Source organism: Carassius carassius, chromosome 23, assembly GCF_963082965.1.
Source record: "Carassius carassius chromosome 23, fCarCar2.1, whole genome shotgun sequence".
Taxonomy (NCBI): domain Eukaryota; kingdom Metazoa; phylum Chordata; class Actinopteri; order Cypriniformes; family Cyprinidae; genus Carassius; species Carassius carassius.
The window spans coordinates 2695988-2720553 of record NC_081777.1 but is presented as its reverse complement, the minus strand read 5'-3'; the positions used below and the strand labels follow the sequence as shown (position 1 = coordinate 2720553).

The following is a 24566-nucleotide window of genomic DNA, read 5'->3' as shown; positions in this document are numbered from 1 at the left end:
ACAGAAAGGACAGACAGTCATAAAAAGAAGAGACGGCCCTTGTCATTTGTAATTTATTGTCCTGAGGTTACACTTATGAATGGACTCAGTGTGCCCGTTTTAGTTCTTACGTCAGGGGCCTTTATTTAGGGTCGCCGCTGCACAACATATTCCCGTCCCCTTCCGCAGAAGAGCCTGTGGCGTGTGAAAAGCCCCGGCATATGACGGCCAGAGTTGCAGCACACCAATCTTAAGTGTGAGAATCCAGCAGCTTCTGTCTTTCCGTGATGATACAATGAAAAACTGCAGTTGTGGTATTTAAGATGATTAGCAATGAAAGAAGCAAGCTGTTCATTTAACCAAGACTCATAATAAACGAAACCACAAATCTGCCGCAAAGCCTGCAGCGCTGCAAGGTGATAACTGCATGTGTTTGCAACTTCATACCTGTGTTTGTGCAAGTGTTGGGTTGCTATGGGTGTGTCTTCCTTCGTGCTACTTTGACCATAGAGACATTCAGAAATAACGAGGACACACATGAATCATTTTCTCCACATATATTTTAATAACATAACAATTTAAAGTACAATAAGAAATAGAAGCTACTGTTTATAAAACTCTCCAGCGGAACATAATGATGGGCCAGCATCAGCCTTATCTATACAGAACTGTAGAAGCAGACAGGTCTTTAAATTCCTTAAATTTGACTTTTTTTCTTTCTTTTTTTATTTCATATAAAAGAAACTTCGCTACATTTTGTCCTGTGCTACCTTATTTTTATTTTTATTTTTTTATTTTTTATTTTTCCACGAAAGCACCAGCTGTCTGCATCTCATATTTCAAAGTTTATAAAATATAAATTATTGAAAAATATAAAAATGCTTGTGAACTAAATACATTAAAATTCTCATAAAAAAACAAACAAAAAAAAAACATACAAAATAAGGCAAAATTGTGGGGAAATAAAAACAACACTCATCGATATGAATATGCATTTATGTATCTGATAAAAGTGTTCGTTTTCACATAAAATGCATCACTTATGCAACTTTTACAATCAGGACAAAGACTGCATTATGATTTGGACCTTATCAAACAAAAAGTCATGTAACATGCAGCTGGCTTTCACTTGTGGCTTTAACAAACTCATTATTCCAGAGAGACTAACTCTATAAGCTGCTTGTTCAGGTGATGTAGCACTTTTTTTGGTTGTTGTTCATGGCAGGACGGTTGCGACTGAAAGCAGCTCATCTCTGAATTAAAGACTTCTATTCGGAGCTCTCACGAATGTGTTCCCAGTTTATTGTTTAATCTAGCCATTTTATGAAATGTTATCTGTAAAAATAGACAATTCCAAAGCTACACCAATCAGGATGGGTAGCGTTCTGCCACTGTAAACAATACGGTTTGTTTTCTTAGAGGAACGTTCTTTACTTCGGCTTTTCCCACAAGGTCTTGAGTGCGAGACCCTTCCCACACAGTGTAACGCTGGGCTGAAGAAAACACAAAGCCAATCAGTCTTTAAAGGAGCTGAAAATACTGGTAACACTTTTCATGTTCAGTTTCTGTAATATAACCACTGCTTTAATGTGAGCCATTGTGAAACTTACTCTCATGTTGGATCTCGTGACGTTGGTTAGCCATCTTTAAAGCTGCCTAAAGTATCAGCATGATCTCCTGTCTTAACCTTTTATCAGCGACTAACTGTAACACTTTCACAAACCATCTGGAAAATCGAACGCAGCCCAACAGATCCTTGGTTTCTGCTGCTATATCCATCTTATGTACTTTGCCAATCCCGATGCATGCTGAAGCGTGCACTTTTTTCAACATGGCTAACTTGGCCACATCTGGCTCAAAGTCAAAAAGCATCGCTTTATGGCTTTCGGTTCAGTCTAGTGCTGCCAGCAAACCATTTGATTGACATTTCAGTTGTCACCAGCCCACACGTTTCAGTCAACCTTGAGAAAACACAGCAAGTGCTACAGTATATTAAGGCAAAACTTTATGAAAAACCATTCACGTACAAACAAACCGAGGCAAGAAATGTCTGATGTCTTTTGTCTTAATACAAGCTATAAAACGACACCTCGTTTTCACCACAAGCGTGTCACCGTTGAGAAGCCAACGGCCGCTTTCATTTGCGTCTCTCACTCACACTCTCAGTTTGACTGAGGTATGTCTCTTTCAACTGAAAAGGGCGAGACTCTGGTATCTATTTTGATCTGGTGATCAAAAACAGCGTTTATGGACACTGTGGTAAGAGCAAACTATAACTAACGGTGACCTTAAAAGAAGCGGAGAGACTATCTAAGCACAGTTTGACTTCAATAAACCTTCGTATGAAAACGTACAAAACAGCGCAATCTCTGTCCAGACAGCATCGCAATACGACAAATTAATACTGACACATATAGATCTTTAAGAAACCATATAAAAAAAAAATAATAATAAAACACTTTTTGTTCTTTTGGTCCGGCTGAGAACTCTTCCTCGTGGTTAGGTATGCAAGGAGACAGAAACAGTAAGTAACTCAATCGTAAATATTTCTGCGATATTCCTCTTGTCTCTAATTTTGGCAACGTGTTTAATAACAGGAGCGTTCAGCCCAAGAAATGTCCATCTTATTGTCCTCTGTTCCTTCCCGGTGTTTATGCTACTGGGTCAAAACAACAGTTCTACCTGAACTTAGAGTTTTCCCTTCCCGCAGAGCTATAAACAATACAGACGCGCAAAGTCTACGGATTCTAAACTTTGGTGAATGTTTTGACGCTGTCCCGTGTGAGTTCAAAACAAGACTGGACCATGACAAAGTGTAAAGATGGAATGTGATTGGACTCAAAAATGGACGCCCCATTTTCTTTCCAGGGACTTTTTCAGCCTTTTTTTAATTTTTTTATTATTTCCGAAATCCGAAGTTTACTCATCCGCATCGGGCTTCACGTCTAACATGTTGTGCAGCTCTTCGGGAGTGTATCCCAGCAGGCTTTTCAAGTCACACACAAAGCGGTAGACGTAGCGCTTGCCCGACGTCTTGTGGATGATGTTTTTGTCGTAGTAGTAGCGCAAACCGCGACTCAACTTCTCGTAGTTCATCTTGGGCTTGTTTTTCCTCTTGCCCCATCTGCGTGCCACCTACAAGTCAGAGAAACACAGGTCAGGATCATGAACACCCGCGATGTTCATAAGATCATCTGTGTCTTGCAGTTGTGGTACCAATGGATAGCCATTGTATCAGATGCTACTAGAGAAGGAGCGATTGTTGGTTTTCAACAGATAAATTGCATTGTGTGGTTGTTGTGTGAAGAACAGCAGCTAGCTACACACTCATTATTTAATGTTTGCATTTAAATGCATATATTTTATTGATATATTTTCATATTTTTATTTATATTTTTAATAAGTATTGGTAATATGGGCATAAAAACACCGTTATTGTCTGTTATTGTCATAGTATCAATTGTGAAACATAAACATTAATGTTAAAATGCATAGTTCAATCTGTTATACCACATGATTTCCAAATTATATCATGATATTTTAGTGTCAATGTTTTTAAAGATGTATATTAAATTATTACTATAGTGCCAGTGTTATTACAGTATCATTGAAATATTATAGTTTTATTAATATCTTAAATTTAATAAAATTTGTATATTTTCAGTTTTCTATTTTATTTATTTATTTATTTTTGTAATTTTATACATTTATACTTTTTATTTCAGTTTTAGTTATATTAGCGCATAAAGTAAACTAAGTGGAAATGAGCAATGTTGGCAATTTTATTACAGTTAACAAAAAAAACATAAATACATAATTTATAATAATATATAATAATAATATTATATATATATATATATATATATATATATATATATATATATATATATATATATATATATATATATATATATATATATAGATATATATATATATTTTTTTTATTTTTTCATTACTTTTACCCCCCTTTTTTGGGGTCTACCCTTCCCGAACTACACAGGCAGAATGTTTACTGTATAGTCGCTCACCTCGTCAGGGTCAGAAAGCTTGAACTCCCAGCCGTCTCCAGTCCAGCTGATGAAGGACTGGCAGGATTTGTCTGTCAAGAGCTCCAACAGAAACTGCCAGAGTTGGATGGGTCCGCTGCCTGAACAGAGACACAACACCACCACTTAATACAGTAACAAAATCTCAATACCACATACATGAATCGCACATCAAAGTAGCATGTTATTACCATTCTAGATTTTTCAGTTCTAGATTTCCTACTGTAGTTAGTATTTGTATCCCAGCCCAAACTGAGTTTCACATGCCATTAGCTTTATGTCACTCTGCGTGAAAACAGAGATGGCTGAGACACAATGGAGTATTGACTGGCTACTGCTCAGACTGCATGTCCTACTCTTTATGTGAATTCCAAAGCACTGACATCATTTGGATTTTGCCCCAAGGCTAAATATCTGGCGGATAAATGTGTTTGATCACGCAGGCCATGATGTATATGTCTGCATGTCGCCCGGGTGTATCTGAAAGCACACATGTGTGTGATGTCGACATGTGTGTGAAAGACTGTGTGGGTGTGAGAGAGTGAAGCCCTTGGCGGACATCTGCAAACCGAGAGGCTTTTCTCACAGGCTCCAACATTACATTGGCCCCTAACCGTGCCAGGGTCAACTTTAAAGACTTTAGGCTTTCTGCATGGTGACATATTTAAGGAGACATTTGAAATATTGAAACATTTTAATGCATCTGATTGTGAGAAGTGTTTTAAGGACTAGCGCGGAGGATTTATGTGTTCGTGTTGACCTGCAGCGCGAGATCTATCCTGCAAGCGCTTCTCAGCGTGTAGGCAGCAGCAGAGCAGCTCATGCACCCGTCTAGATAAGCTTTGCTGTTTCTTCATCTTGTGGTTTGTGTGCATTAAAATGAACCGTCATTTCATATCACACCTGCTGCAAAACAAGAGCGAAAAGAAGAGAGACTCTCAATTTCCTGCAGAAGTCCTACTACTCTAGGGATGCAGAATATATATACTGCAGGTACCATATTGATTATCAGTTGGCAATACTGAAGATTTTGTCATTTGAGAGTGGGCTATCAGTATCGCATTATTAATTGCGCATGCTCATTTTCCCTATATAATTTCAAAGCAAAATCTAGGAAAATCAACCCTAATTTCTATACTTTCAGGACTTATTGATATTAGCACATTATTCAGAAATGTCACATAATGTAAAGCAATAATGACACATAATTGCTTTAAGCATAGACTGTATGCTACATCTATTCAGTTACCTAATCTGCATCATTCCTTTGGTGCACTGGGCGGGAAAGCAATGCACATGCAAAATCCATAGCGATAACAGCAGGCACAATTCATTCTTAGTGAATTCCCCACTGCGTGTTACATCCAGCTAAAAATATCCTTGCCGATAATGCAATAAAACACTAATGCATTTCTGAAACAGATTATCTCATCAACAATTCAACAGTTCATTCTAACTCTCTCCCTCTGTCTGTCTGGCTCTCTTTGTCTCCATCTAAACATCACTAAAATCACTCATCTGGATCAATGTAGTAATCTGTTTATGTAGGTAAATGCATTAAAACACATTCCATAAGCTCGCTACTGTAACACACCCTCATCAGACCCAAAGAGGCCGGGAACGGAAAGCAATCGGTCTGTCCTCTACACGCCTGAACCAAACCCTCATACTGACAGACAAATCCACCGCAGACTTCAGCAAAGCTTTAAAAGTACATTAAGGCCACTTTGCTTGAAGTGAGTGCATGATTACAACAAGCAAAGGTGAGGATTTCTGAAAACGTAGATTGCTAGCACTGAGCTTGACAGGATAGTTCATCCTGAAAATAAATATTTTTTGTGTGAATTCTAATTAATGCTCGCTCTCGTCTGTATGACTTTTTTGCTTTTCCATGAAACACAAAAGAAGAAGTTTAGCAGAGTGTTCACGCTGCACTTTTCCACACAATAAAAGTAAATGGTGACCAATGTACCAAAATACATAAAAGTAAAGAGGTGAAATTTTACAATAAGGTCCCATTTATTAACATGAACTAACAATGAAAAATACATTATTAATCTTAGTTCCTGTTAGTTTTTACATCTAATTCATTGTTCAAATCAAAAGTTGCTATTAAATGGACCTAAATTAAAACATGGACAGTTGTTTTTGTATTAACTAATTTTAACAAAGATTAATAAATGCTAGAAATATTGCTCATTGCTAGTTAATACAGTAATATTGTAAAGTGCTAACAAAGTAGTTTTCAGTAATGCCGAATGTAATTGGTTCTTGAGTGTTTTAAAACCAGACAAAGTTATCACAAGGTTTCAGAAGAAATGGACTGCCATACATTGTCATATTAACTATTTTAACCTGTTTTCCTTTTTTTTTGGAGCTTGAGCACCCAGTCCCCATTCACTAACACTATATGTAGAGAGAGAGAGAGAGAGAGAATCAAATAAAACAGCATGAACATTCTTCTAAACGTCCCTTTGTGGTCTATGAGTAAATGATGACAGAGTTTATTTTTCTAGGTGAACTGTCCCTTTAATGTGTGCGTGCGTCTTTATAAGGAAGCCGCCCTGTAAAGTAAAGAATCAGCCGTCGCTGAAGAAAGTGTTGTGGTACTGTGGTTGAGCTGCTCTCCTCACAGATCTGATGGATTTGTACGTGCGTATGTGATTAATGATGACAAACACGAAACCTCAGAGCTCTGCGAGCAAATAGATCTTTTTTGTCACTTGCTGGCTTTATCTACCTCATCTCTGAACTCTGAAGGCTGTTCTGTTGACACCGCAGTAACACTCGTAAAAACAACTAGTTCTGTCCATTACAGAAACATGTCTTGCAGTATTCCTCATGCATGTGCACATATACAAAAACGAATGCATTTTACCATCTCTTACGGGAAACATGACTGTTACGTCTTTGATTTTTGGGCTCGGATCTGGTATGGAGAATTCCAGATGACATTCAACTCAGGTACAGAGCATTATATGTTCAAAGAAACCTTAGCTTCCCAAAATAGAAATACGCATAGTGAGTACGGCCAGTGTGTGCGTTCTTTTACGGTAGGGAAGTGTTTTTCAGGTAGGTTTGAAAAGTATGGCACAAGGTTAAAAAAGCCCCTCGAAGATGGGCCGATAAAGGAGCTCTCATCTTAAGTGCACAGGGCTGCTATCACTTTGTGCTGCACCCTCTGTTGCCAAGACGACCTGGGAAATGGGTTGAGATGTGGGCCGCAGATAAGGAGTACAAGATGAAAACAGCAGAGAAAGAAACGGAGAGCTGGTGGCAGTGACAGAAGCGGGGAGGGAGGGAAGGAGCGAGTGTTTTGATGTGAAGAGGCCGGGGTGTGGTGTGTTTGCTGGTACACGAGCCGCTCACAAAAACACTGCCATGACTTTCTTACAGTCGTGTAACAAATGTGGCTCTGCGGTTACCAATGCACCAATGCATTCAAAACTGGTGCACGACTCGTCTTCACCAAACCGGCAGCAACATGAGACGGGACGTCTCCATTAGCAGGACGCATGCATAAACCTGATTCCATATGCTTGCAGATTCCTTCTTTATTTTATCATAGATATTTCATTTGTCAATGTATGTTTATGATATGGCATATGATATCATATATATGGAAAAACATCACATGATATATGATATATGAAGTGACATCATATGCTTTTTGGTATATGTAATATATCATATGGTTAGCAATCTTATAACTATGATTTATGATATAAGGATCAACATATGTACTTTTTGATATGATATGGTATGCAAAAAGATATATATTATGACTTATGATACATTGAATAACATGATTTGACATTATATGGAATAACCAAGTATTTAAAATATGATATGTAATAACTCATCGTGTGCTATTTGACATGATGTTATTTGAATATAATATATATGAAGTAACATATGCATTTGATATATGGAATATATCATATGGTATTGCAACATGATATATATATAATATGATATGTTTTTCTATATATATACATACATACACACACACACACACACATACATATACACATATATATATATATATGATATGGTATGCAGTTTGATATATAACTTAACTTATGATATATCAAATAACATGTTTGATATGATATGGTATAAGTTATACAATACAGCATGCAATACTTAAAACATGATATATTGAATTTTTTCATATGGTATACAGCATATGAATATTGCATGCAACATGTACTATGATTTATGATATATAAAATAATATGGTTTTTAATATGATATGGTATACAGTATGTGATGTAGTATGCAATATTATATATAATGTAATCTATAATATCATGAATGGAATAACAAATAATATGATATGGTATGTGATATAAAATATAATAATATATGATTATGATATCATACATGGCATGCCTTTTTGATGCTTTTTGCATGATATGGTATTTAATATGACATATAATATGATTCACGATATGTGCAATGGCATCACATAGTTGTTGATAAAATATTTATATTATATGATATGGTGTTATATGATATACAATAGCATATGATCTCTGATATGGTATTTAATATCATAAATAAAATAAAATATGGTATTTGATATCAAATTTGCATGGAATTTCATGGTACTTCCAATAATGTAATAATAATATTATTATAAAATAATTACCATGGTAATAATATGGTATCAAACAGGGTATTTTTTTCAGTCATACATTTTAAAGGATACCATGCGAGTACCATGGTACATGTTCAAAAAAACATTTTATTGCCATGCAACATAATATCATTGTAGCATGCTCAACATCTTTTTTATAATAGAATAAAAGTACTAACTTGAGTAAAGTTATTGTTGCTGGTCTTGTGTATGACTGTCAAACTAGGATATGTCTCGAGGCGCTGGCTTTCGGTCTTGTGCTAATTTGAATTCTGACTCATGTGGTTTTATTGCATGAGTAGATTGTGTACATGAGCAGTGAATGGTTGAATCCAGGGTAATGCTGACCTGTGTAGCCAGCGAGCGCAGCCGCCGGGATGACCGGTTTGTCCTTGCTGAGGTCCGAGCGCTCTCGTACGTAGTCTTTGAAGGTACCCTTTGGTTTGTGTCCGTGCAGTGCAGTGGGATAGTCCTCCGAGTCGAAGCTGTCGTAGGAGGGAACTCTCTGTAGGCTGTTGAATGACGACTGACTACTCCAGGACTGCGTCAGTCTGTCGCAGCTCTCGAAACTGTCAATGCTCTCAAACGAATCTTGACCTCCCAGCTTACCTGCGACGGAGATTTCACTGTTATTAAACATCATTCAAAGTCAATTTTCACTCCACATATTCAAAAAGACAAGTGTTTTGATCTGATGCATGTTGTATGGAAATACCGGAGCATGCACATGCTTCCAAATATCTCCAAAATAAATAAATAAAAGCGTATAACAGTAGTATGGTGACTTTTAAGACCAAAATGCTATTCCTTTAAACATCAGTGTACTTATTTACAAAGACATGCTTAAAATGTTAGATTATAGCGAACTGAAACTAAACTAAAATTGAAAATGCTAAATTAAATGAAATAAATGTAATATATATATATATATATATATATATATATATATATATATATATATATATATATATATAATCCATAAAGACACACACACACAACAAAATGTAAAATATAATAATTAATGCTGTCAAACAATCACATCCAAAATATTTCTATGTATTTACATTTATATATTTAAATTCATATAATGTATATCACATATAAATATATTTAACATATAAACACTGTTTTTTTCTAAAATATTTATATGAATGTGTGTGTATTTATATATTAATATATAAATATCATATTAATCGTTAGACAGCACTAAAAATCATATAAACACTGAAATGTTCCTAAATATGAATGTACAACAATTTCTGAAATGTAAAAAAATAAAGAAATATAGAATTATTTAATTGATTTCAGTGACATATTTATTGCAAAGCAGTTGCCTGTTTGCATATATGATTATATTACTACATATTATCGTTATATTGTAATAATGCTGGATTGTTTTAATTTATGAATGCATATAAGTATATAAGTATGCAAAATGTTTGCACGCTTACTTTTAAGTTAGTGTATGTACACATAAGAACATTTTCACATCAATTTCGGACTTGTTACATAGAATAAACTTCATGGAATTTAGGATCAAATCAGAGTGTACGTGTATTTTATAAATGAAGCCCCTGGCCTTTATTTCTCCGATGAACCCAATGTCTTTGGTTGCAGAAGGTGTAAAGTTTGGCAGCTACACCAGCTACAGAAGTTCGCAAGCGGTCTAGACCCAACCACGTGGAAAAATCCAGAGCTGGTCCCCACCACACTGTGTTTCTCTTACACAGTTTCCATGTGGAAATATTTGGGTTTTCTCTAATTGGAAGAAAATCAAAACAAATTGCTTCTCTATTTTTGGCCAAGCTGGAGATAAAAGGCCGGTCTCGATTGAATGTCAATTACAGAATGAAAGATAATACTGAGCTGGGACTGATCCTGAAATCCTCAATTGAAAAATTGAAGCCACATGCGTGTTTGGTGGCACCACAAATACTTTCCCACACAGGAAAAACACAGCTGGGATTTAGTCCACAGTGCGTACCTAGAGGGCAAAAACCCAAATCTCTGTGTTGTTCAAAAACATACAAGTGACTTTAACAAATCTCAACGTTCAATCCAAATCGCGATCATTTGTTCAGCTGCACAATGGTTAGACAGGAGGGGTTTATTCGACGAGTGGGAGTGAAACCAGACGTACGTGAGGTAAAGTTACTTCATGAGAAACCGGAATGCTCTTTTCACGCTTTTTCACCTCTCGCTCCTTACGAGAACCTAAGGTTCACAAAAAAACACCTCGTACCCCAGTAACGTAACCTCACACGGACGCCTTGACACAAAAGACGGCTACCAGCGCTCTGTGGCTTCAAACATCTCTCACTTTGAAGCAAACAGCTTTGTTTTTCTCTCCTTTTTCTCAAGATGGTGTAAGATAGAACCACAAATAAACCCAACGGCCTATTTCATTCCCTGGCAATGCTTGCATAACTGCAGTAATGCGAGATGAGAGCGGCGTTTCGGAGACAACACACTGCTGATCACTGTGGGGGTGATGGGGATCAATTTAAGCCCGATGGGAGATCATAAATATGCATCTAAGACGAGAGGAATTAGATTTCGCCTCCCAAACGTTTATGCTCTATTAATCTAGACCTTGCATGAACACAGTTTCATTTGCATCAAAACACATGTTCTTTGGCCCATACTCACCTCTGCTAATGCGGCCCACACACATGTTGTCAGGTGACACAACTTCTTGTTTGACTGAGAAGTAGTCTCCCTGCAGTGGATTGAGTGGTGTGTCTCGCAGTATCACGTTGGGATACTCGCTCTCGTATTTGAGCGACAGCAGGTCTTCTGAGCTGATCGGGTGGAGGGTCTGGTAGGACTCAGTGATGAAGCTCGGCTCAGAGTATTCTGACGGAGGGACACACTGAGGATGCTCAATGCCATAGTCTGGAGGAAAGAATGACGAAGAAAAGACACATTTAAAAAGAAGAGTATTTGCATAGAGCTTTTCCATAAATGACATAGTCACCAAAGACTGTCGGCACCAGGGCTATTATTACTATTATCTAAAAAAATAATGCATTCATTTTAATTAGATAAAGATTATCTGAATTATCTCCTTTTTTTCAGCTAGATGCCAAAATATTTTATTTCTATTTTTTTTAGTTGAAGCATTAAATAACTAAAACTTTATACATCTATAAAGACATAAAATAAATGCAAAAAACTGTATATAAAATGAATATAAAAACAGAATATATATATATATATCCAGAATACCAACAAAAACTATAATAGTATATCAGTGATACTGAAAACACTGGTCTGCACTACAAAAAGATGTGATTATGTCTGGTCATTAGTTATTAATTAAGGCTTTAATTAATTAATCTGCACTAATCTGCACTTCAGTCACCATGTCTGATATGAGATCTGCAGTGGAGGTAAAGATTCTCAGTGAATAATGACTTAAATTTAGTAATGCGTGATGTATCGGTTACAATATCGGTACACAATATCGGGTAAATTTAGTGATGCGTGATGTATCGGTTACAATATCGGTACACAATATCGGGTAATTTTAGAGATTATGTACTGAATCTGTCAATATAAGACTTTTAGATGTGTTTATTTCATGATTTACATTTGGAGTACTTCTGCAATCATCTATTTCTTACTTAAATTTCATACTGATACTAGTACTTAAATATAAAGTAAATCTACGTTTTTCATACTGTATATTATAATGTTGTTATGCTTAAATTCACTTGTAGTATTAAAAACAACTGATTTTAGACAATTTGGACAAAATAATTAACATCAGCGACATGATTGTTGATAAGAAAATACTCATCAGTTTTAATATCACTGGATCCCCGATACATTTCAAAGTCATGTATCACTTAGTATGAATTCAGACTTTCAAGATGCTTTTCTAGTACTTAGCTTGACAGCAAGAACTCTTTCTGTATTAATAAACTAAGAATAGAATGACATAAGTGTAAGTTAATACAGAAACTCAAAACTTTACCTGTTAGGTAGATTAATTGATAAAGGATTTCTTTATCTCTCTTCACTTACAGACAGCATCTAGTAGAGTCATGACTGAAGTGTAGTAATGACAGATACTCACTGAAGTAGTATTCAGAGGGGTAGCGGGATTCCTGGAAACTGGAGGTCAGACCGTTAACAGGGAAATGTTTCGGGTCTTCTGTGTGAAGAAAACAACACACATCACTGAACCTATGCACTCTTTCAAAGCTGAGCTTGTTGGGTAACAGGTTAGATTGTGCGAGGTAGTGCAACAGAAACTGCTTTGATATGCATGTCTGAGTGGAATTTACATTACAAGCTTTCAAAATGTGAAACCTCATACATGCTTCCAGCATTTGACATGTCAAATCACAGCACACTTTATAAAATCTAGATGATAAAATCTGCCAAAGATGATTTACTGTACTCGTTTGTAAAAGTCACTTTATAAATACCATTACAGCTTGAAATTCTAATGGGATGATCTGCATTTCGAGTTTTGGATGTACTCACACCTGTGACTACAATACATCATTCAAATTCTATATTCATGTGTGAGGTTTCTAAGTTGAAGCAGCTGCTCATTCGGACATACAATGATAATAATAATAATAATAATAATAATAATAATAATAATAATAATAATAATAATAGCACATTTTGTGATTTTCTATTTATAATCATATTCTAATAAACAATGTTGCAAAAATGTTTCAAATATGTTTTTAGTTTTTTTTGATTAATGAACTATAGTTGGCATAGCTAACTAAATCAAATTAAAATTAATAAATTAAAATATATTAATACTACAGTGATTCATATAATTAATAAAAATAATATATGTATACATTAAAATAATTGAATAAATATGAATATAACATTTAGTAACATTCAGATTAATTTACTGAAGACAGGGTTATAATCATTAACTAAAACATAAAAAAATGAAAGTAAAATAAATATGAACTGAAATAAAAATAAAAATAAAATTATATACATATATAATTTTAGCTAGTTGTCAACGTGCTTAACTAAAACGAAAACTTATAAATACAGATATATATAAAAATAATAATCATAATAAAAATTACAAAAACAAAATTCTCTAAAATCTAAATGAAAACAGAAAAATGAAGAAGTATCTCAATGACAGTACATTAAGAGTGGTTGATGACTGTGTCTTTCATGAGGCTGTGAGGATGTCTACCTTTCTGCAGCATCTCTAAATGCTCCCAGAGGATGTCACCCACAAAGTCTGGTGCCAGATCCAGGAATCGCTCTTTGCCCAGTGAGCAGAGATTGGCCCCGTCCATGCTGAACTTATGGAAGTCCACATTCTTCAGACTGAACTCATTTACTGTCCAGGTCAACCATTCTCTAACATGGGCCTCTGTCCACTCACGGGGGTCTAGAGAAGAGAAAGAGACAGATGCAATTATTTTATCACACATATTGTACGGATTACATCATATTACACATATTGCATCATATTACATAAAGAAACAGTGTTTCAATTTCATGATCAACTACAAAAAATGTTTATGCAAGCATGCTATGCCCATAAACTATCAAGACACTAGTATTGTGTACTTGTAGTGCTGATGTAGGGCTGGACGATTATGGGCTAAAGTCAAAACCTGGATTAATTGAACATTTTACCTCGATTACGTTTAATGAACGATTATTTTGTTTCTGTTTTTTTTTATTTTATTTTTTTATTTTTTTGCCCTCATAGTTCACTGACAAGGTTTGTACTGTACACAGGGCCATAGTTGGGGTTTGCGGGGCCCCAGTTCAGGTTGTACCAGTGGGCCCTGTTTGAAAGTGTTTAATTTGTATGTTAGTTCTCTTTATTTGTTCATCAACATGCCCGCCACGTCCCAGAATGCAACGCAGCGCCCAAGCCCTATTAGGCATGGTCATTTTAAGAGACAATGAATGCATCCAGTATAATACACATAACGAATTTTTTCTCAACTGTTTACTTTAACTTAAGACATAACTGACAGTTTTTTCGAACATACTATCCAAGATGGGTATTTTCACATATTTGTTATGTATTTGTCGGTATAAGAGCAAAAACAGATAAATTGGGTGTTCAAGTGTTTTGAGACGCCTCTCTCTGCGTGAGCCTGCACACCAGAACACCGCGGTGCTGAAGTGGGCTCTTACACATCCTTTTCTGTTTGTTTAAACTGCGATTTGTTTTTGTTCGTTGAGGTGCAGGAGGAACTTAAAGGAGAACTTTGCAAACGAGAGCTCAGATCGGTGTTGCTGTCTGTCAGACGCGGCTCTCTCTCTCGTGCGCACCGAGCACAGCGCGCGAGTAACCAGCGAGTAACCAGCTACTCAGTTCTTGTGTTTGAATGCTTTAAAGTCTTTTGAATGGTTACATTTGCAAGTGGCAATGCTTAATAACACGTGAAAATGATACGCTTTCGTTTCGACACGCAGCAGCGTTCTGTCAACTGTCCTGAGCGTCTTTTTAGACTGGCCTCAGCCAGACGGTTGAGATCGACGATTAAAGGTGGGATGTTTTTTCCTATTGAAAGAGCGATCATATCTCACTATCAGCAGTTATTTTATCTATGTTTATCATATTATTGCTCGGTGTAAGAGATAAAGAAAGATTAAAGGTAAACAGTACCAGTACGAGTGATTGCGTGTGAATTAGTCATACCGTCTCTATATTATTGTGAAGCTGGGGGTTGTAAATAGCCTAGTTCCTTCAAAAGTAAAAAAATATGCTATAATAAGTTTTGAGATTCTAAGATGCTTTAGTGATAAATCACAGGACAGCGCTGACAACTGCGTTCCTCTGTGCACGTGATCTTCACAGCTATGAGTTTTCGTGCCACAATGCAGCTGCGTGAACATGGTAGCTCGATATAATAATACACATCCGATCGTCTAATCGCTTGAACGTCCAAACCATAAAACAAATACATCTGACAAAGTTTAGTGAAGACGCAAGGCTCACCGCTCGCGCGCCATCACTATGTGTCGAACCGGCGTTCACCTCCGTGTTTTGCTTTTATGCCACTTACTGGCAGAATCATGTGGCTACACACGCTTTTAACGGGGAAGTATTAACAGGAAATAACCGAAATAACCGACATGGGAAAATTACGTCGGTTAGAGGTTCTAAATTTCGGTTTCGATTACTTTTCAATTAATCGTCCAGCCCTATGCTGATGCACGCTATATTTTAGTCGCAGGTCCAGTGGCTTGTGTGAAATTATCAGCTGATTCTCGCTATAAATTCGATACCATGAGAGGAACTGAAACTGCTGTAATTTTACCCTACAGACCCGTACACCAACTCTCTCTCTCTCTCTCTCTCTCTCTCTGCTGTGCATGCACTCCACAACTGCTATTTCCAGACAGACACAGACCCGACAAAGACTTCTGCCTCTCCAGTCACAGCAAGTAAAGTCATCCTGCGGTCTGACATAGTTTAAGAAGCATAATTCATAACCTCTGCCGCTTCAGAGTGCCATGTGCCTATCGAGCAAGATCTGTTTTTAGGCCATCTGATTGTGGTCATTTAAAAAACAGCCCAGTGCTACAGAATACTGAGCCAGGAACTTTCCCTTAGAGAGAGAGAGAGAGAGAGAGAGAGAGAGAGAGAGCTACAGGATTTACTCTAGAGAGCTGTGAGAGAGTGTTTTTATTTAGATTGAAGTGCTGTAGAGTTGGACCTTTTGGGATGGAGAGCCGCTGTTGTTCCCTGGTGAAGCCGCTGAATGTGGCCAAAAGAGCCTGTGACATCATTTCTTTACTTCCTGGAGTCAATAAGGGTACATCCGCACACTCCAGATCTGTTGGACCAAACACAGACAAATATGTCTTCACACAATCTGAGATTAACTGCAGATATACTATATTTCATATAAAAAAACTACCTGACAGGCAAAAAAAAAAACACTAAAGTAGTGACAAACAAACAAACAAACAAACAAAAAAAAGTACAAAGTAAAACAATTTTAAAAAAATAAGTAAAACAGAATCATTTAAAAATAATAATAAATTAATAGTAAATATTAATAAAGTATACTACATTTCACAAAAATAAAGTAACATATTAAAATCAAGCCAATATCAAATAAAAAAATATTACACACACACACACACACACACACACAAACACACACACACATAATTTATTATATTTTTAAATAAATAAATATTTTTAGCTTGAAGTAAAATAAAACAAGCAAAAAAAAATTATATATGTATATTTAAAAATTATATATATATATATATATATATATATATATATTTATATATATATATCATACATAACATACTTCACTGTTATAAGATATAAAATATTTTACTAAAATAAAATAATAAAATCAAGTAACATCAAATGGAAAAAAAAACTAATTATGATAATTTTACCTAATTTTATTTTAAGTAATATTAAATTAAGCTCAATCAAGTCATAGACAACCCAATGCATTACATCACAAAATATATATTTTATACAAATAAAATTAAATAAAATTAAATAAAAAAGATGAATCAAATAAAAATAAAATTAAGTAAAATACTTTTAAAATATAATAAAATAAATATACTACGTACATTCCAAATCAAAATTCAACGACAACAAATAAATATAAACTACATTCACAAAAAGTACATAAAATCCCAGATTTCAGAGTTTCATTTCCACAAAACTACTCTCCTGACCTAGAGTAAGTCAATCAGTTTGAAGAAGTACATCATCATATACAGCGAGAAAACCAGCAGTGTCAGCATCACACACTTAAACGTAGTTATCTCACCGGCCTACACACATCAACCACCTCCAACCTGACCTCCAGGACTGCTGTCCCATTTCCGTCTCCAGCCATAGACAGATGGGCCTCTGTTGGCAGGGGTCAATAATTAGGGGTCAGAGGTCATGGCAGAGGGGTGGTGATGTCACAGCAGGCTGCGGGGCGTTGAACAGACAGTGCAGTGTTGGAAAGATCACCCTTCTCTGCTCGTGGGCACCCAGCAGGACACAGAGAGGGCTTTGATGAGTTAAACAGTGCCCGATCTTCCACTGATCCAATTAGGACGGTCAGGGTGGCAGTTCGAGGGAAAAGAGGGGCTAGAAAGAAGAAAAAAAACCCTGAGGGTTTGAAGAATGTCACAAAGCTGAGTAAAGAATTCGCCGAAGGGACAGGAATGCGATCAAAAACACAAGGTGTGGGGTGGTGTTTCTATTACTAGTGGCCATCAAAAAAAGCCCGCCTGTGACTCAGGCACATTGAATTTGTCCGGGAGCTAAATCCAAAAGTCCAGACTGTGGAAAGCCAACACTTTGTGTCTTTTTTTTCTTTTTTTTTTAACCGTCTGTGACTGCTTTTCTACTGACACCCAGATGTTCTGGCATCTCTGCGTGGTTTTGAAACTGCAAGCCCTGGGCGCCGTATGGGTTCCCGCTCGCTGTTGTCGATCCACATCACGACATAACCCAGCCAGGAATGTACAACAGCTGTCCCTCCTAAACTCCTTCTCCCGATCTGCAACCCCGCTTGACACAAACAGGGAAGGACTTGCGGTGATGCATTATGTGGAGCGTCTAAATGGAGAAGAACAATGCAGTGCACTCGTGTGATTCGATTAGAGCGAGATACTGCAGTCTCCATTTACAGTGTTTAATTGCGCATTAGAGAGGCCATTCTACCAGCTGGACGTCAGCGGCTTCATTCAATGCTCATTTTCACATTAGGTGATATAAGGCCAGAACTGGCAAGAAAGACTCCGGAAGACCCTGGTAAAGTGCAAATGTTTCTTTTTTCTTCATAAAGAAAGCATGTTTGTTTGAACAAAATATAACACACAAATTGTAGTGAGGTTTCTGCATTAGTGACAAATGCAAAGTGCTTTCTAAACAAGAAAAATAGCAGCCTGGTGCTTTGAAATGGCTGCATACTTAGATAAAATTAAAGGCCAAATAAAAGCTCAGTCTGTGCATTCAGGCTTCAGAGGATGCTATGAAAATCAAATCAGGAAAAACAAACACTGAGTTTATCTTTCTGTTAATGTCTAAAGTATCTATATGGTTCACTTGCATTATGTTGCATGCTCACTGGGAGAAAACCATAGATCTGTAAGGACACCTGAAGAGAAAGGACTGAGCCGTTTTCAAAGAAAAACTTTACATCAACTGATCTAATCTAAAGCTTTTATTGGCAATCTATTATCAAGGGTTATTAAAGGGTATAATGCATTAGAATTATTCGCAATGTGCATTGTAATGCATTATATCTTGTCGTAAAAATAATTATAACTACATTTAAAATACATAGCATAACAACGAACTGATACGTGTTATAATGTATTAACTGTGGTTATAATTATTCATACGACTGTACAATGCATTGTACGGTTCATTACAAGGCTTAATTAATTAATTAAAACTACTTTTATAACGTACTGTACATAAAGGCTTTAAGTATTAATTTCAAGAGTTAAACTCTCACAATGTTCCCTTAAATACCAGAAATGTAGAAACTTTTTTGGCAACCTTTTTTTTGTTAAAGTGTAGCTTTAAAGTTTAGTAAGAGTTGATCACATAGGCTAGCAGTTCCAACATTATGATCTTCTGTAATGGAAATTAGTCATTAGCTCGGCATGTGAAGTTCAATGAATTAAATGAACATTGTATAAATTCCCATAGACAGAAACTATACATCGCTAGTAGCCAAAGATATGAATCCTCTATAAATCTGTCTACTGAACCGCATTAGGACAAAAAGATCTTGGGTCAGATCTTGAGTCCCACACGGAAAACCTTCATATCGTACGGAAGCAGTTCAGGTGTGTATGAGTGCAAGTCGGCCTGTCTGAGCTCTGTGCATTAGTCAGGGGGCTGTGAAATTGGGATAATGGTCATGAGGCCCTAGTAGTCTCATGGAGTCGGGTGTGGTGGGGAGGGGTCGGATGATTCACTTATCTGTAATGTGAGAACATCCAAGACAACATGAATGGAGTCCCTGAAGGGATTACATCACTGCTGGCATGACCACAGGTCTCCGCCCATCCAGTCCATTCAGTATTTTCCATAGTATGTTCAATGATTTAATGACATGCTCACATCTATCCAAGGCCAATCTACATCCTTACAGATCACACATTGATGATAGTGTAAAATGGTCCGTTCTAAGATTAGATACACTTTGAAGACCTGTGTCTGCATTTGTGTGTGTGAGGGGTCTGTCTTAAATGCATGGGAGACAGCGAGTGGGTGTGTAATAAAAGCCAAATAGCTCATTTGAGTCCCTCAATAGTCTGGATGGTATTTGAGCTTCTGAATGCTTTATTGTGCTTGGTGTATTTGTGTCTGTATGTCAAATTAACATATCTTACCCCACGTGTGTTTCCCTTTTTCATTTTCTTTCAGTTCAATTCGGAGTTTATGACATCAAATTCCAGTCTGAAAATAAAGTCAAGCTCAGAACAAATTACATCAAAAGAATCCTCAAACCCACAAAAAAAGTTCTGGGTCACAGCAGGGTGGCCCATAAAACATCTTCAGTTCTTTATCTCTTGCCCAATATTTCTCAGAGCATGTGACAGCAAGACTGTTAAACCTGGCCGGGATGAAGGAGGACCATTCACGCAGCAGGTCTGTGTTGAACAAGGCACGGTCAAGGGGTGGGGGATCCAGTGAGAGAAGTGCTTGTTCTGCCCACTGTTTAGATTTCCATCTGAAAGCATGCAGACCGGGCCGGGCCGAGACAGGAATAGCAGCGGCCCACGATCGAGCTCCCAAAGGCTGCGCAGAGTCCGTCCACCCTGCCCGGGTCAGGCGTCAGGGGCTTTCCTGCTCTGGAACACTGTGGCTATTCTTAGAGACCCAACTAGTGTGTGCCCCGGGTTCACGAGATGGTCTTGCACACATCGCCATCAGTTTATCACACTAAGCATTCAAATCGCAATTACTGACAGGAACGACTGCCTCAAACAGTTATTATACCTAGATCTGAAGTGTTTGTTGTGGGCATGAGTGCAGACAAAAAGGCAATTGATCAGGCCTAGGTTGTGGTAGTACAGAGATACGTATAGTGATTCTACTATGCATACTGCAAAGTAAAGCGGAGGCGGTTTGCAGCATGCAAATTGTCTGAGCGTAAGTGCATTGCAGGAGTGAACACCTCTAAAAGACCATGAGTGCACTTGGATCAGTGAATCATACTGTTTAGGTTTCTGAACAAACAAATGCTGAATATTGACAAACAGTTTACTCTTCCTTTGACATTCTTCCTAGAAACCTCCAATAACCTCCTCTTAGTGTACCTGAAATTGCAGCACTTCGAGAGGAGGAAAAAAAGCATGTTTCCAGCATTGGATATAAATATGTCCAAAAGCATTTCTGATCAAACTGAATTCATACATAAGTAGTCAGTCATGCCTGAGCTAGGTTTATGAGCAAGCAGTTTTCAGTATCAGGGAAATGAAGGAAGGAAAGTTCTGCATGCAATTAGCAAGCTAATGGCTAATGATTTCTGCTATTGTAAAACCAGCCGATGGCCAACAGATGCATTCTCTGTAAATAAATTCCCCACAGACCGCATTGTTTTTATGTATCGTGCCACACATTCCTGCCTTGTTTTACAATCGCTAATGTGGATGGGATTTTTGTGTGAGTTTGTTCTGTATTTGTGACCTAAAAAGCAGTGTGCCTTTGAGTTCAGTTCTAAATGGACCAATTACACAATTAACGGTACACAGAGAAAAGTACCACAGCTGTAGCAATGAAAAGTGTTCATGAGCCCAAAATAGATGAATGGATGGCTGGAAAAGAAGATGCAACTGTTCTGAAATCCACATCAAACCACAGAGCACAACGGAGTGCTAACACATCATCAAAGTGACTAAAGTGATACATCATTTCAGTAAAATCCTCTATGGTGACAAATGTCAACATCAAATGTGTCAGAAAGCAGAAGAAGCAGAGAGGTATGCCAAATTAAGTATCTGCAGTTCTCAACTGTGTAAGGAATAGTTTAAATGCTTTAAACATGTTCCATTTGAACACAGAAACACAAGCTTAAAAAAATGTCAGACAAACCATGGTTTTATGCGAAAGGGGCGAGATGTCAAATCCTACCATACTCATCTGGTGAAAGTGAACAATGTCAAAGACTAGCCCTCCTATTACAACTGCCTCTTGGATCCGATCCAGACACCTACACAGAACGCCTTAAACTGCTCTCGTCCCTAAATCACCCAAGCAGAGCCTCTCTGTCAGAAATATGTAGATAGTGGGGAGAAGGTTGAACGAGAAAGAGACCCAGCTGTGGCGGCTCTTGTGACTGCCAAGGATCATGTGCCTTCTATTCAGCTGTACATCAAGTAACACTCACAAACCGAGAGAGACGGTAAAGCTAGCTACAGCCAAACACCTGGACCTCAGAGTAAGCTTGAGATCTCACATGTAAACGGAGTGGTAGCCAGGAGCGTTCCATCAATGTGCCTCTAAGGTAGGAACTGTGTTCAAAGAGGTGAGACAAAAGTAGGATAATTACAAAGCCAGCTTCGACTACTGAGCCCTAAAACAGGTGACTTGGTGAAAGTGCATACACCGATGGGAGAGTGGAATCTGGAAACAGGTCTTCCACTAACTCCCTGAGTAGTGAGACACAAAGCCAGAGCCAGTCAGGATGCCGCTCTGATATCAAAAGCAGATCTGACGCTACCCTCTCCATGTCCCTCTGTTGTACTCGGTAGACATCTGTAAAACAGCCACAGTGGAAAAACAAGAGTGGCATGGAAAGACAGGCACCGGTCCGGCTGGCTTACTCACATCAAGGGCCTCCCACCACCCAGGAGGCGGTCTAGAGCCCACCAGAGAGACTTGGAGGGACTGGGTAGAACTAATGTCTTATGGGAGGAGGGGTGTGTGCTGGGAGTCAGCACGGTAGGGGCTGTGACTCAGTAATTAGCTTGTAGCACACTGCAGGGATGAGAAGACAGCACTAGGAAGACACCACATCAGGGGCCAGGGAAACCAGGCAAGAGCCCATATGGCCCGCAGACGGTAGAGAGACAAACGCAGGGAAAAAAGAGAGACATGGAACACAGGGGAGAAATGGGTGTTGTAAAATGCTGGAAAAAATACACTGTGGTTGTTATTTCTTCCCTGCTCTGGGACATGCTGTGTCTTTTGCTTTTGTTTTGGTCTTTTGAAGTTCAGAGAAGCAGTGCCAGAGATAACTATTGGGAAGACTTCAAACTGCAACACAGTGAGTGGGTCAGAACGGCTTTCACAAGTACGCTACAGAGAAAACGGCGCTGACGTATGGTTCAGTCATTCTGACGCATGTAACGATTTGGAAAACATTTGTTTGTGCCATAAGCTTGTGCCAATAACTTGAACGAATAAAGGCCAGGACCTCCCTTCACCCTTTGATGACTACACTTTAAAGGGAACAATAAAAACGTGTGTTCACCGGAAAGAATTTTTGACAGGGGAGTCATGTAGCCAGTGGACATTGTGTGAAGTGGGAGTCATTCACAACAGTAGCAAAACACTCTGATCTAATTGTGTTTCATCGTGGCCACAAGGCCTAAGTCTGGTGAATCAATTTTGAGTGTCAAATATGAATCCAATCACTTCTAAACCCTATACCTCACATTTGTAAATTTTCGTGTAAATTATGTAAATTGATACCCACATCAGACTAACCTTAATCACAAGGGTCTGTATTTGCACAGCTGTCAGGTAAGCAAGGCATGCTTAGGCCTGATGAAAGTGTGAAGAGTCTGACATTACAGAAACCTATCTGTTATATAACTCTGGAATCTAGGCCATTTTCAGATACAACCTTAAAGAAGACTGACTGCTTGAATTATAATTTCTTCACACTTGTATACTTCTGCACTAGTGCCCTGTGTATGGTATCTTAAGCAAGTGTACGAGTGGGGCTTAGCAGGGGATTGGGATGAGAGAGAGTGCATTGTCTTAATCAGATAAATGTGGGCAATGGGCAGCCCACCCAATCATCAGGCATTCCTGTCACTCACTGAACCCTGAGACGGACACAGAGTGAGAAAAAGGGAGAAAGGGAAGACTAGATACCCTCATTAAGGGTTATTTCTCTAGGCCGAAATGAGTGGGAGGTGACCCCTGGCTGTCTCTCATGTTGTTGCTGACTCATTTCACTGTGCTAAGTAGTCTTTGAGAAAAGATGAAAGGAGTGACCCCGTTGTCAAGCATTTTGACTACGCCCCTTTCAAAGCAAAGCTCTCAGAAGATGCTGAAGACTTCTGGCACAGCAAAACTGGCTGGGTAGGGGCAGCATTAGCCATTTTGGTAGCAGATGTTACATGGGTTTATCTTTGACCATAAGTCAACTTGTGAATGACTTGTGGGCACCTTAGCAGGTTGTGCAGCCAAGCTTTTCCACGTAAACACTTTTGCTTCCAGACTATCTGTGTGTTCTTGGAGATTGTTTTTGTGCTAACTCCATATACAATCTTATTTTAGCAATTCTATTAATGAATGTAAGTGTGTTTATCAAGGCTGTCCTCTTCTTGTGTAGGTCCCATTGTCTCTTCATGCACTACATGTCTCCAGGGTAAATCAGATAATCTTGACTTAACTCTAAACAACTTTTGTGTGACTCTTGATTGAATTCAACCATTCATCACTTTTGTATAAACAGAGTCAAAAAGCAAATGGGGGGTGGGGGGAGGCAGGTTTGTTTTTGCTCTAGCTGTTGTCGTCAAGACACAGCTCGCTTGTCTTGATTTAAGACCCAATACAAACTGGGATCAGGTGCTTAATGTCTATAGCCTCTCTGCATTAACGACGCATGCATGCTTGAAACTATCATTTGCGACAGTCTGCCAGAGCTTTACACTATTACAAGCACTTTGTGCTGTACATGGGACCCACAAGGTGCACATATCCA

General features: G+C 37.9%; 1 protein-coding gene across 3 annotated transcripts in view; it reads right to left on the bottom strand.

The window, feature by feature from the left end:
• Positions 1-521: 521 nt before the first annotated feature.
• The window catches only part of LOC132101209 (protein c-ets-1-B-like), a 47063-nt gene continuing 23018 nt past the window's right edge, over positions 522-24566 (bottom strand). For 2 of the 3 annotated variants that reach the window (XM_059505957.1, XM_059505959.1), the window contains 7 exons: positions 16350-16469; positions 13856-14056; positions 12749-12826; positions 11317-11562; positions 9016-9276; positions 4008-4126; positions 522-3114 (listed from right to left, as the gene is read on the bottom strand). In XM_059505957.1, the coding sequence (XP_059361940.1) occupies positions 2899-3114; positions 4008-4126; positions 9016-9276; positions 11317-11562; positions 12749-12826; positions 13856-14056; positions 16350-16469 (1241 nt within the window). In that variant the 3' untranslated portion in view covers positions 522-2898. The remainder of the gene's footprint in view (positions 3115-4007; positions 4127-9015; positions 9277-11316; positions 11563-12748; positions 12827-13855; positions 14057-16349; positions 16470-24566) is intronic. The other variant, XM_059505958.1, reaches the window with a different exon arrangement.